We start from the raw sequence: 11,666 nt of genomic DNA, 5'->3' as shown, positions 1-11,666 counted from the left end.
TGAAGTGCCAGTTTGAAATGTTCCGCGGTTGTACAGCAGTAGCATTGTTACCTCACAGCAAGAGGTTCTCCCGTTCGATTCTCAGCTTGGTTTGGGAGTACCTTCTGTGTGGAGTCTGCATGTCGTCCCCGCGGTTGGGTAGCATTGGAAAGACACGCGTGCATAAATGGGCATGCCTTCGTTAAAGGTTGGGCATCGAGCCAATCATTAGCCGCTGTGGCGACCCCTTACCGGGAAAAAGCCAAAAGACAAACAACATAGTCCTAATGGAATCCTGCCGAATACTTCAGATGATTAAACAAAGTCACTAGTTAGACTTTTTTTTCCTTTCTTCAGAGCTTTTCTCCAGAAACTTCATCAAAAGCTATAAGCATTACAAAAATATAAAGTCATTGTTTTCATAACAATAAATATCCTGATAGTTACTGGGAAACCACAGTTTGCATAGTTTGTTTTAGCTAAACCAAATGTACTATCTATAAATGTTTTTCTCATCTTCCTGTTGAGGTTCACTGTCCTTTTCTGCTTAGTTTGTTTATGCTCCAGGACTTTTAGCTTTATTTCCTTCCATCAGTCCTCTTGCTGCCTTCTTAGCCTACCACTTTAATGAACTGCTGTACTGACTGCATTTCTTATTTCATACAGGACATTTTCTTCTTCCATTCAGTATGGCCCTTTACCTCTGAATGGAAATAAATATGCTTATGCTTAACTACATCACATACCCCCTAACCTGCCTGTTATCCAAAAGGAATGAATGGTTCCACTCCTTTATCCATGTCCCAAGCTACAAGAGATGTCTACAGCATGCCTGACTGAAAAGGACCAAGTTGTTCAAGTCTGTGTTCCCCCCACCATCACCAATCCCCCTACAAACTTATTCTTCCAAAATGGCTCATCTGCTGAATTACATGGCTACAGTACCCCAACCTACTCTAATGCTTGCTGTAAAAGGCAAAAACATGAAAAAAAACTATTGGGGAAAACAAGAAATTCCTTCCTGACCCCTAATGTGAGTCCTTAAACTACATATCTAAGAAGCAGAACTTACTCCCTCCAATTCTAAGACAAACACCCTTTAATTCCTTCATAAGCAGCTTAAAAGCTTACCTGCACAATTCTTGGATCCTGCTCACCAGGCTGAAGTTACCTTTACAGTACTTTCTCATCCCTCCTCACTATACCTACATCTACCCCTTCCAGGAACAGTGCTAGACACTCTCTCTACTCACTTAAATTCTTCAAAGTTAATCTCTCTCTTTACAACTTCATCAACCCTTAGTTACCATTACCGTTCTATCCACCTCCTTCCTCGAGTTTTAGTTCTATAACACTTCCCTCCTTCTATCCTTTTCTCAAATTACTGAAGCTTTAATGTCTAAATTATTAAACACTCCTGACTTGTATGTTGTCTCACAAATGTCTATAATAATTATAATATATAATAATGATTAGCTGTTATAACATGTATAACTCATATGATATTTGCATCAACCCTTCTTCAGTTAACTGTAATTTACTGCTTAATGTAATGTAAAATGTATCTGGGGCATTTCTCCCCAGGACTCAGATGAAAAGAAGTGTACTTGGCCCAGTCAGACAATCAAGTTAACAAACACAGTGAATTAGTGAAATAAATAAATAAGGTGGGTTAATTCCATACTCTATCATTTTATCTCAACTACCCTTTCCTTATAAGTTGTAATTACCAGCTAACACTCTAGATCGCCCCACTCCCTATTCCCCACTGTCCTTACCTAAACTATGTTAAACTGCCCTCACCTCCCTAACTGTTTTCCCCCCAGACAAAGATGGTTGGCTTTCCCTTCCTTGACTTGCTTACATTTGTCAGTATTCCAAAGTCAGGGCTCCGCTGAGTTCTTTTTCTTGAATATAACCTGTGTGGGTGTGCTAGTGACAAATGTACTGCTCCATCCCATCAATGTTCAAAATGTTAGGGGGTGATAACTTAGCAGCCCTGGTGAAGTGTAAGGGGGAGCGGGGCAAGGGAGGGCAATGCCACCCACTACACACACACTCCATGCTGGGATAATTAATATAATTAAGTTATTGTAATGGATTCAAATGTCGCACAACCTTTGGTAGAATTTGGACTTTTAGGGCTCGATGGACCGTACAGATCCGATTGTCTCATTCACATCCTTCTAGTGTCCTACACACCACAACGTGTAAATGCTCTACATTGCCAATTCCACAATTACAGGATGTTTCTGTCTCAAATGCCATTCGGGAGCACAGCACTGTATGTATCATATCTTCTATGTATACATTACCGTTTGGGCCTCTGTGTACCTTTTCTAGATATCGAGCACAAAAAGTAGCTTAAAGAAGCTGAACAGTATCTCTCCACCAAATATAAAGATGAAAATATATGCTGGTCAACGCAGCGGGATTTTGCATTCTTTCATTTTGCGGTGTCTTTGTAACCACACCCCATTCGTGCGTCTTTCTATTTATATTGATTTTATAGATACTTGCTTACAGTACTTGCTTCTTAGCATTGCCACCCACGTATACAGAACCAAAACTTAAAATATACACTGCTTGCAAATACCTATCGATGAGATGCCCACATTTCAAGTCTTCAGACTCAAATTTCAATTATATCTGGAAAAAATAAGCGTTGGAAACTGCAAAGGCTGTGAGGAGTAAAGGAAATGAATTATGTGCCAGTGGGACTGAATGAGTTGGGAATTGCTGCCTATTTTTAAACTCCATACCTACGGGTTACACTAAGACTGTCTTACACTCATAGCTTGACTGAAAAAATACAGTATTCACTGGAGGAAGGAGGTGATATTCGATTCTGACTGTAACGCCGTCCACATATCTTGCAGTTGACTGCAGATATGGGACAAGGGCTGGTTTTACAACAACAGCTACGGCGACTCTGATTTGTTTTGCCCCTGCTACTTACTTCCTAACAGGAGCATCCTTTATAGCTGAAAAAGTCGAATTCTTTCGTTGACCCTGCTTACGTAAGTGAAGCATGCTGTGGCACTCAGCCTTGGCCAGCGCTGCAGTTAGTTTTCACTCCTTTAGGAAGTAACATACACCATTACTAAAAGAGAACCAGCTACTCTGCATTGCTGGGTATGTCTCCCCTCCCACCCGCCAAGATATGCCCATATCTTCCCTTCGGCCACCCCAACAAAAAACATAGCGTTAATTAAAGTAGGGCTTGGTCAAACACAGGAGCATGGCACACAGCGATAAAGACTGATGTGGGCCTTCAGCTTGTTGAGGTAAAGGTGTGAGGAGGAGGACGCCTGCGCAACGCCTGTACTGGGTCCTAACGCCCGTTGAATACCATTTAGACGGGACCGGAGAAAGAATCCTTTTACTTCAGAAAATGCACGTTAATTTACATTCATGCTCAGATTCTATCTGTTTCTCATGTTAGCTGTACTAATATTTAAAAAAAAATATCCCTAATTATTTCTGAATACGTGCCTGATTATGTAGGTTAGATGGTGAAAACTATGGGGTCAGGGTCCTCCAGTCAAAGCTAACAAAGATTATTTTGTAATGAGCATCTTCTCTTCCAGAACACTTTCTACTGTGCAGGTATGGGAATGCACTACAAGAGATAATATAATCTGTTCGTGTACTGTAAATGTTTCGTATTTGCCATTCATTGTTCCACATGGACGGAACGTGATTAGGCCCCACTATGTTCAAATATTTGTTTTATGGCGCATCTAATAACAAAAGGCACATCCCATAAATCCGAAAGCCTACCTCAAATGTATGCAGCAGTACCTTCGGGTATGGCACATACACTGTGCTACAATAAAGACTGTTGTCCCTCAAGGGTGATATTTTAAATGATATTCTATCTTGCAGAGGTCAAACTAGCTTCTGGTAGATCTGACCACTATATACATGTCAACCTCATTGACCAAGCGATCTGGACAAAGGTATAAATAATGGGGGGGGGGCAAAAGTCCACAAATAGGGACAATTTTTAAATATTGTTCTTATAGACTTAGAACGTTGATAGAACAGTTTTTGCGTTAGCATGAATTTTCTGGAGTATGAAGTCTGAAACTCAACTGTCTTGTCTTTATTTTCTGGCTTCAATCCTTAATGATTTGCCAGGAAAAAAAACACACAATTTTATGAAAAACAGATAAAAATATGAGGCAAAAATCTGAACATTCTGCGAAAATCTGTACAGTTGAGAGGTAGGTCCTGGGTATGGTCACATACACTTATACACCAGTACAGAAGCCAAGTGTACCATTAGTGTGTGTGTGTGTGGGGGGGTACTTCCCAATTCTCATGCACTGGATGTTAAGACTATAAAGTAAATAATAATTACTGGTAATTACATTAAGTTCTGCTCTTCCATTAACAATCCAAACTCAAGCTTCTTGCAACTGAACATCCTATTAAACAATCCCACACTGTTTTACACACAGATCAAGAAAAGAAAACAGCAATTAAAATCGGGTTGCAAACTCCCTTCTTGGTATGGTTTTTATTTGCAAGCAAGCACACTTGTCTTCAGCCTCAATAATTCTATACATGAAAACCTTAGGAATATTTAGGATTTTGCGTAAGACATCAAATGTGTCGCAAAAGGAATATTAAGGGTCTGCATTCCAAATTAACCCCCTATGTTAGAAGGCAAAGGATGTGACCATTTCCAGGTTGGCAACCTCTACTGACACCATCAGGATTTAAGTATTATGGAAATACATAATACAAAATCAGTGCATACAGTTCTGAATTCCCTCTTTCCTTGAGGAAGAGAGCATAGGTAAGCTCTCATGTGTAGGCGGTTACTCGAGTAATAAGCGGAAGCTCCTCAACAAGCATAGTCATTAAGAGGCAGAGAATGAGAGTATAGCCATAGGCAGTATAAGAAATGAAGGGCGCAGTAAGGACTAAACAGTTAAACCGAGGTTCCTTTTGTGCAAAGATGAAAAATGCTATTATCATATAATGAAAGATTTTCATGAGCACGATGAAAAAAAGACAGCACAACAGTAACAGAAAACCAACTACATATCGGAACAAACATAATCAGAAAGAAATAGGATACAAAACTTAAAAGTCCTTCCACACTTTTACTGCTCATTAGTAACTGCTCAAGGATACCCATCACTGTCTGTGTATGGGGGGTGGTGCTAATGTGAACATTTCAGTGGAAGTAAATTAAATTGGCCTGTGGGTCATATCTCTCAACTGTCTTGACTTTCGTATAATGTCCAGATTTTTGCCTCATATTTTTTGTCTGTTCTTCGTAAAATTTGTGGATTTCTGGCAAAACACTGAGGGCTTAAGTCACTAAATGACATACATTTCAGTTTCAGACTTCATAGTGTTAAAAAATGCATACGAACACAAATCCTGTTATTCTAGCATCTCTCTAAGTTTATACGAACAATATTTGAAAAATGTCCCTATTTGGCGGCCTTTATCCTCTTGTTATTTCAGGCTTTAGGCAGATTTCTTCCGGGAAGAGGTTGAGAGGTATGTTACATTTAAGAACAATGCATTTTCATTTTAGCCTGTTAGATACAAAAGAAACACAAAGTATTCTGTAACTAAAAGCGAAAGAAGCCAAGTGCATACAACCTGACACAAAATTAACGTTTATTAAAACATACATTTGTGGAGATCATTTCCCCGTTTAGTCGAATCACAGAGGGCGGGAAATCTGATTTTCGTACTAACATGGGGGTTCCCACTTATTGTGGTGCGAAGGTATACCAGAAAAGTGTTACCGTATATCCAGATGAGACATAGCAGTACAAGGAGTCAAAAGAAACACTGCAGTCCCTACCTCATCGGTTGAATAAAAGGCATCTGTATCATAGTCCCTACCTTTAGCACCTCTTCTCGGAACTTGTTGGGATGCCCCCTGCATAAAACATTGCATCCTAGGTACTCATACCTGGGTAAGCCCCAGCAACCTGAACTTATCTGAGCACTGCTCGCTGGACGGAAGCGGGGTGTGTGTGTGTGTGTGTGTGTGTGTGTGTGTGTGTGTGTGTGTGTGTGTGTGTGTGTGTGTGTGCGCGCGCCACGGATTCACTGTAAATTTGAAGTAAAGCATGCTACAGTTTTTCACTTGACACAAAAAACACCTCTTTTATCTTGTTACTGAATTTGTAGGAAGATCACCCAGTTCTGAAAATTGTACACTATAAAAGGGTGTCAAAGTGCCTCTAATCTGCACTGATGATTTATAAAGCACAAATCAAGAAACAACCTCATTAGCACATTTCCATTCACTACGTATCAGTCACTTAAAGTATAACATTCCCATACTTTGGACAACGAGTAGTAAGTATTCACCTCATGAATTTAAAAGAAGATCTAACAGTCAAAACTGGATACATTTCTACCTACGGCCCCAATCAAGCAGATTCACGCACACACTCACATCTTTGGAGCTGCAACCACGACCGCCACCCAACCTGCCCCAGCTTCTCATAACTACAGAGAACTTAAAAATGCAAATAAACTTGATTTTAGTAAACTATCCTGACAAAAAAGTCATATAGTTTTCTTTATAATAGTCCATTCTGTACTAAGTATTTGTACTGTAACTTCCAGGGTGTGGCTGAAATGGGTCCAGACTAGATCAGCCCACTACCCTGATCCACAAACTTAAGTACGATAAATAAACAAGCTTCCATCTCCCGTCTTCTGAACAGAGAAACCTCCCTGAAGCAAACAACTTGCTTCCTCTCATTATTCTGTTACCCTCCCCCCCCCCCCGCCACAAACAGACACTCAAGGCAGACACACACCATCCCTCCATGAAGAAAGCAGCACAGCCGCTATGAACTTGACATGACACCTGCTGAAGAGAAAAACTGGTGTGCTGGGTTTAGTACACTACTGATCTTTGCTTTAATCCCCCACCCCCAACCCGTGGCTTAAAAATACGCAGATATATAAAGTATGAAAACAACAACTTTAATTCTTATAAAATGTCTGTGCCACTTGTTTCATTAGAGCTTCTTCAGTTTGGAACTCAACCCGCCAGTCCAGCCCATAGTGTTGAAGAGTAATATCATAACGATGCAAATCAGCACAAACTTTAGACTACTTGATTGATTACTTTACTGAAATGCCAAGCTACATCAGCAAAAACAAAACAGCTCTACTTCCATAAAAGTCATTGGAAGATAACGATCGCTGCCTGCTCTGAAACTGTTTCCTAACACGAAATCAAGAAATGTTCACTTATATCATTATCATTACGGAGGACTAAGCAACTTGACGTGCTATGAATTTGACACTTCTCACCTGTAGTTGGTGTGACACTTCGCACCTGTAGTTGGTATACTCTACCGCCAAACCTGTAGTAGCTGCACAAGTGATACTATCTCTGCAATTTACCTTAATATTCGTAATAGCACAAGTTAAACAATTCCTCTTGGAGGAATACTGTCAAGCTACTGGCTTGGTGAGGGGGATTAGTCATCTCCAACACCCCCTCCCCATCTATACACCTCACTATTTTTGTGTAAAAGAACTGAATTGATGATTACGAAATCTATAAATGATGCAAATTCTTCATTAGAATCGACATTATAAACAGTAGAAGATTTAAAAATGTAAGTATGTAAGATGACCACGCAGTCACACACACTAAAAGAGTGAAATACAATGGGCAGCTATTAAACATACTAGTTTGTCAGGGTGAACTTTGTGGTGGCCTTTACTGTTCACATAAGGGGCTGTAGTACTAACAAATAACCAAAAAAAAAACTTTATCTGAAATGCTAGGGTGATTTTACTTTTTTGTTACCCCAAGTCAAATGTGCATTCCTGGTTATTTCTTCCTGCACGTCCAAGTTTTGATACTGAAGCCACTTGCTCAAGAGTGAGTAAAATGATTCTTTTGCAATGCAAACTTAGTAGTGTAACTAAACTGTAACTAAATGTCCCCATACTACTACAATAAACTTACATGCAAGTTAAACCACGTTGGGTTACCACCTGTCCGTTTTTCGCAAGACATTTCCCGTTTAGACGGTTGTGCTCTGCGAGATAACATAAAATGGCAAATGTCCTTTGATTTTGGAATGAAATATTTTGAACTTACTCTAACCGTTGCTCAAAACTTTGACTATCTAAAACACCGTAACGTGAAGGAAAATAACTGAAAAAATAGTTAATTCTGCTATAGAAAGCTTGGATTTGGGTAATGCAACAATGGCTCCTAATCCCCTATACTGAGTGCAGGTACCGTTAGTCCTGCAAAATCTCAGGTTTCTTAAAAAAGTCATACTCTTGCATCTGAAAGGGTGGCAACCTAAGACATGCTAAAAGACAAACTGCACTCTTAAACCATCTTTTAGGACTTAACTGCTGTTATTCCCCACATTTTGGTAAGCAAACCCCAGCTGCGTCCGGTTGCCTTACAGCAGAGGCTCTCAGAATAATTCCGCATTGAATTTTGACGTGCTGAAGTGCCTCCTTTTATATGCAGATAGTGCACAATAATATCAATTTCAGAATGTTTCGTCATGCTGAAAACTAGGATGTTATTGCATAGTTACCTACCAAAACGGCTGTGGTCTTGTCTGGTGCCCTGGATAGTGCCATTAGGAAAGATCTCTAAATGATATCCAGTCCTGCAGTAGAGCTGCCTCCGCCTGAGGATCCCCTTTAAATGGTTCAAGTCCGTGACTGCAGCTCCCCTGGGCAACCCCCCAGCATCAGAGTGGCCCAGGTGATCACTCAGCAAAACGGGGTTATCTGCAGGCAAAATGGGCACATTCCCAAAGGGTACTGCATCCTGGTGTACACCGAAATAGTTCCCAACTTCACCTAAGGGAGCCATCAGCGTGTGGTTTTACAAACCAGGAATAAACAATTAATAATGGTGTCGACCCAAGAGATTTTTATCTTGGGTATCTGCTGCCTTCGCACTGCAGTTACAGATGAACTGTTTGCTCTTCAATCCATTAAATATTCAAATTCTGGTATGAATTGCACAGGTTCAAGGTCAAACCACTGTTAGTCTAAAAAAACACTTTATGCTCACACATTGGCATATTTATAAAGCATGTTCCCCAGCTCTTCTTACACAGTGCGTTTATAAGCCTCTCCAGAAGCAAAAAGAATTAAAATCCGTAGTGTCTCCATGTGGGTTAAGATAAGAATGACCATGGCAACTTAAAAACCCAGACGGTAATAGGGGGGTTTAAGATGCGCGGACTACGTCAGAATTTATGGATTCTGACTCCACTCAAAGGCATGCGCTGTTTTTACCCTACAACAGACTGCATACATCAGCATGAATCCTTGATGGAAAGAGGTCTCACATTAGAAGCTGAGGTAAATCCGGGATAAAAAAAAGAAAAGATAAAACTTTGATGTCTTGATTTATTATCCAGAATGCTAAACAGCAATGCACAAGTGTCCACGGGTTAGAGGTCAGTTGCATCACCGGCAATGAAAAAAAAAACTATAAGTGGTTAGGCTTCCTTGGCTATATTGAAACAGGTGTTCTCTCTGCAGAGCTCCTACTGAAATGTTGTACTTCAGCACCGAGCTGCGGATATTGACTGTAGAGCTCCATGTAGCACGCAGAGTGGCGCAGAAAAAGTCATTGGGCTGGGTTTAAGGTAGTTCTGACTGCGGCAAGCATTTCCGTGCGGTCCTAGCGCCGCGCGTGTAGCACACCCTGCCTGCACTATAAAAATTAGTACCCCGAGTGCGACACTTTTATGGTACAGCGCTGGGAGAGCATATGACACGCGGGGACGATGTCACAGCCAAATATTGCGACTCGGGTCTGTTGAGACAGCATACCTTTTTGTAGGTACTGCCGACGTGCACATTTAATACAACGAAAGTATTAATTTCAGGAAAATGTATCACATCCATGTGCATTTTCATTTACCTTTTTTTATTTAGTAAATATGTAGTTAGTAGTAGTAAATCTGGTTATTTTTTGGGCACCAGTTTTTACAAGCTGTAAGTTGTGTGTATAAAGAAGGAGTTTCTATTTGAGCTATTACTGATTTATTGTACTATGGAATCTCTGGCATGCATTTTATCAACCGCTATACACTGAGCAGCGTGTTACAACGTTTATAAAACAAGCTTAAGGTGAACTATTTAGATAAACAAGCCATAGTAACGGGAAAGTAAAATATTATTTAAACTCTCACATTCACATATTTACTGGTCGCTAAAATGTACAAAACCAAACAGTAAACGTAACCTTTTCTTAGATCCAGACGACCTTTTTTTTCTTTTGCTTGAATACCTCCAAGAATTAAAAGGCTCGCTTTGTTCTTCCTAGCAGAAATCTAGTGACACAATAAAACATGCATGCCTTCTTAACAGAAGGCAGCCAGCATCCCACCTGCTACGCGGACGACGATTCTGCTGGGAATCCTGATACTTAGCTCCAGCGAAATGCCAAAAGGGTCTTACATTTTATCCAAAATGAATTGCATCTGGACGCTTTGTGGAGACGTGGACGCATGCTAGAAACGCCTTCAGTAAAGGGAGCACAGTGGATATTCCAAGTGAAATAGAGGCAGGGCGAATTAAGGCTGTAATCTGGGCTTTTCGACGGTTCCAGTGTGCAGACCCTCGCCCTCTCATTTCCATGAATTGCTCTCCAGTTCCTCATCCAACCCCAGAGCTCCAGCTACCGTCCAGCGATTGCTCGCATTCTTGGGCGTCCCTCGATAGAAGTCGCTGTAGAGCTGTGGGACCGCTAGCTTGGAATTATGCTTTGGTCTCGTTTAAGTGTGTAGATCTGCAGTATGAAAAAACTGGCAGCTTTTCTAGAAGTACTTGTACATGTACATTCTTTGGGAATTAGCCATAAAAGGGCCAGGGCATTGTAACTGGTAATCGTTCCCTTTCAAGAGATTTGGACTACTATGGTGCAATCAAAGGTTCACAGATTCATTGTCTATTTTAAGTGAGTTTAAATATTTTTTTGACATCTTGCCCCACCTAACTGGCATCATTAGATGATAAATTTTAAATTCTCCAGTTGAAAAAATATGCTGTTTGGGTCTCTTGGATGACTGTGAGCCCCCCCCCCCCCCCCCCACACACACACACACACAGCACGCGCGCGTATACACATACACACACACACACACTGCTTTATCGAAAACTGAATTAACATAGATCTATTCTGTCCTAACGCACTGCATACCAAATGTTGTGCTTAACAAAATACCAGCTAGAGCTTCTTAAAAAAAAAAAAAAAAACCTGGGTAGGGGAGAAGTTGGATGACAAATGACCTGATAACATTTGTCACAACAAAGAATAAACTCGGTCATCTTTTGTACTGGCAAGCTACTGTGCCCTGTAAGGATAGTCTGGAGGACTAGGCTACAGACAATGATATCAAAAATTATATTTAAAATATTCCTAAAAATGTTTTAGAAAACAAGAATGTCAAATTAAAGAAATATGCAATACAGACACGTGAAACAATTATAATTACATAATGTTAATTGCTAACCTGACACACTATGCCTGAAATAAGACAAAAGTCTTTGTGTTTGTCAGTGTGATGTCCTGTATGCATTTGTTCAGAGATGTCTTTGCTTTCTTCCTGTGAATAAATGTTGCAAATCTTGCTCTTGGTGCAGTCTGCACGTCTTTTAAATCATTCTGTTTAAAATAATTAAAGGAT

General features: G+C 40.3%; 1 protein-coding gene across 1 annotated transcript in view; it reads right to left on the bottom strand.

Moving 5' to 3' along the window:
* FGF9 (fibroblast growth factor 9) overlaps positions 1 to 9,585 on the bottom strand; it is an 86,460-nt gene extending 76,875 nt beyond the window's left edge. Inside the window, exon 1 of the mRNA XM_044071593.1 lies at positions 8,554 to 9,585. Coding sequence (XP_043927528.1) covers positions 8,554 to 8,833 — 280 coding nt within the window. The 5' untranslated portion in view covers positions 8,834 to 9,585. The remainder of the gene's footprint in view (positions 1 to 8,553) is intronic.
* Between the last annotated feature and the right edge of the window lie 2,081 nt (positions 9,586 to 11,666).

This window comes from Protopterus annectens, chromosome 5.part0 (genome assembly GCF_019279795.1).
Source record: "Protopterus annectens isolate FY-2018-M chromosome 5.part0, PAN1.0, whole genome shotgun sequence".
Lineage (NCBI taxonomy): Eukaryota > Metazoa > Chordata > Ceratodontiformes > Protopteridae > Protopterus > Protopterus annectens.
Note: the sequence above shows the minus strand (reverse complement) of the source record. Positions and strands in the feature narration are given on the sequence as shown.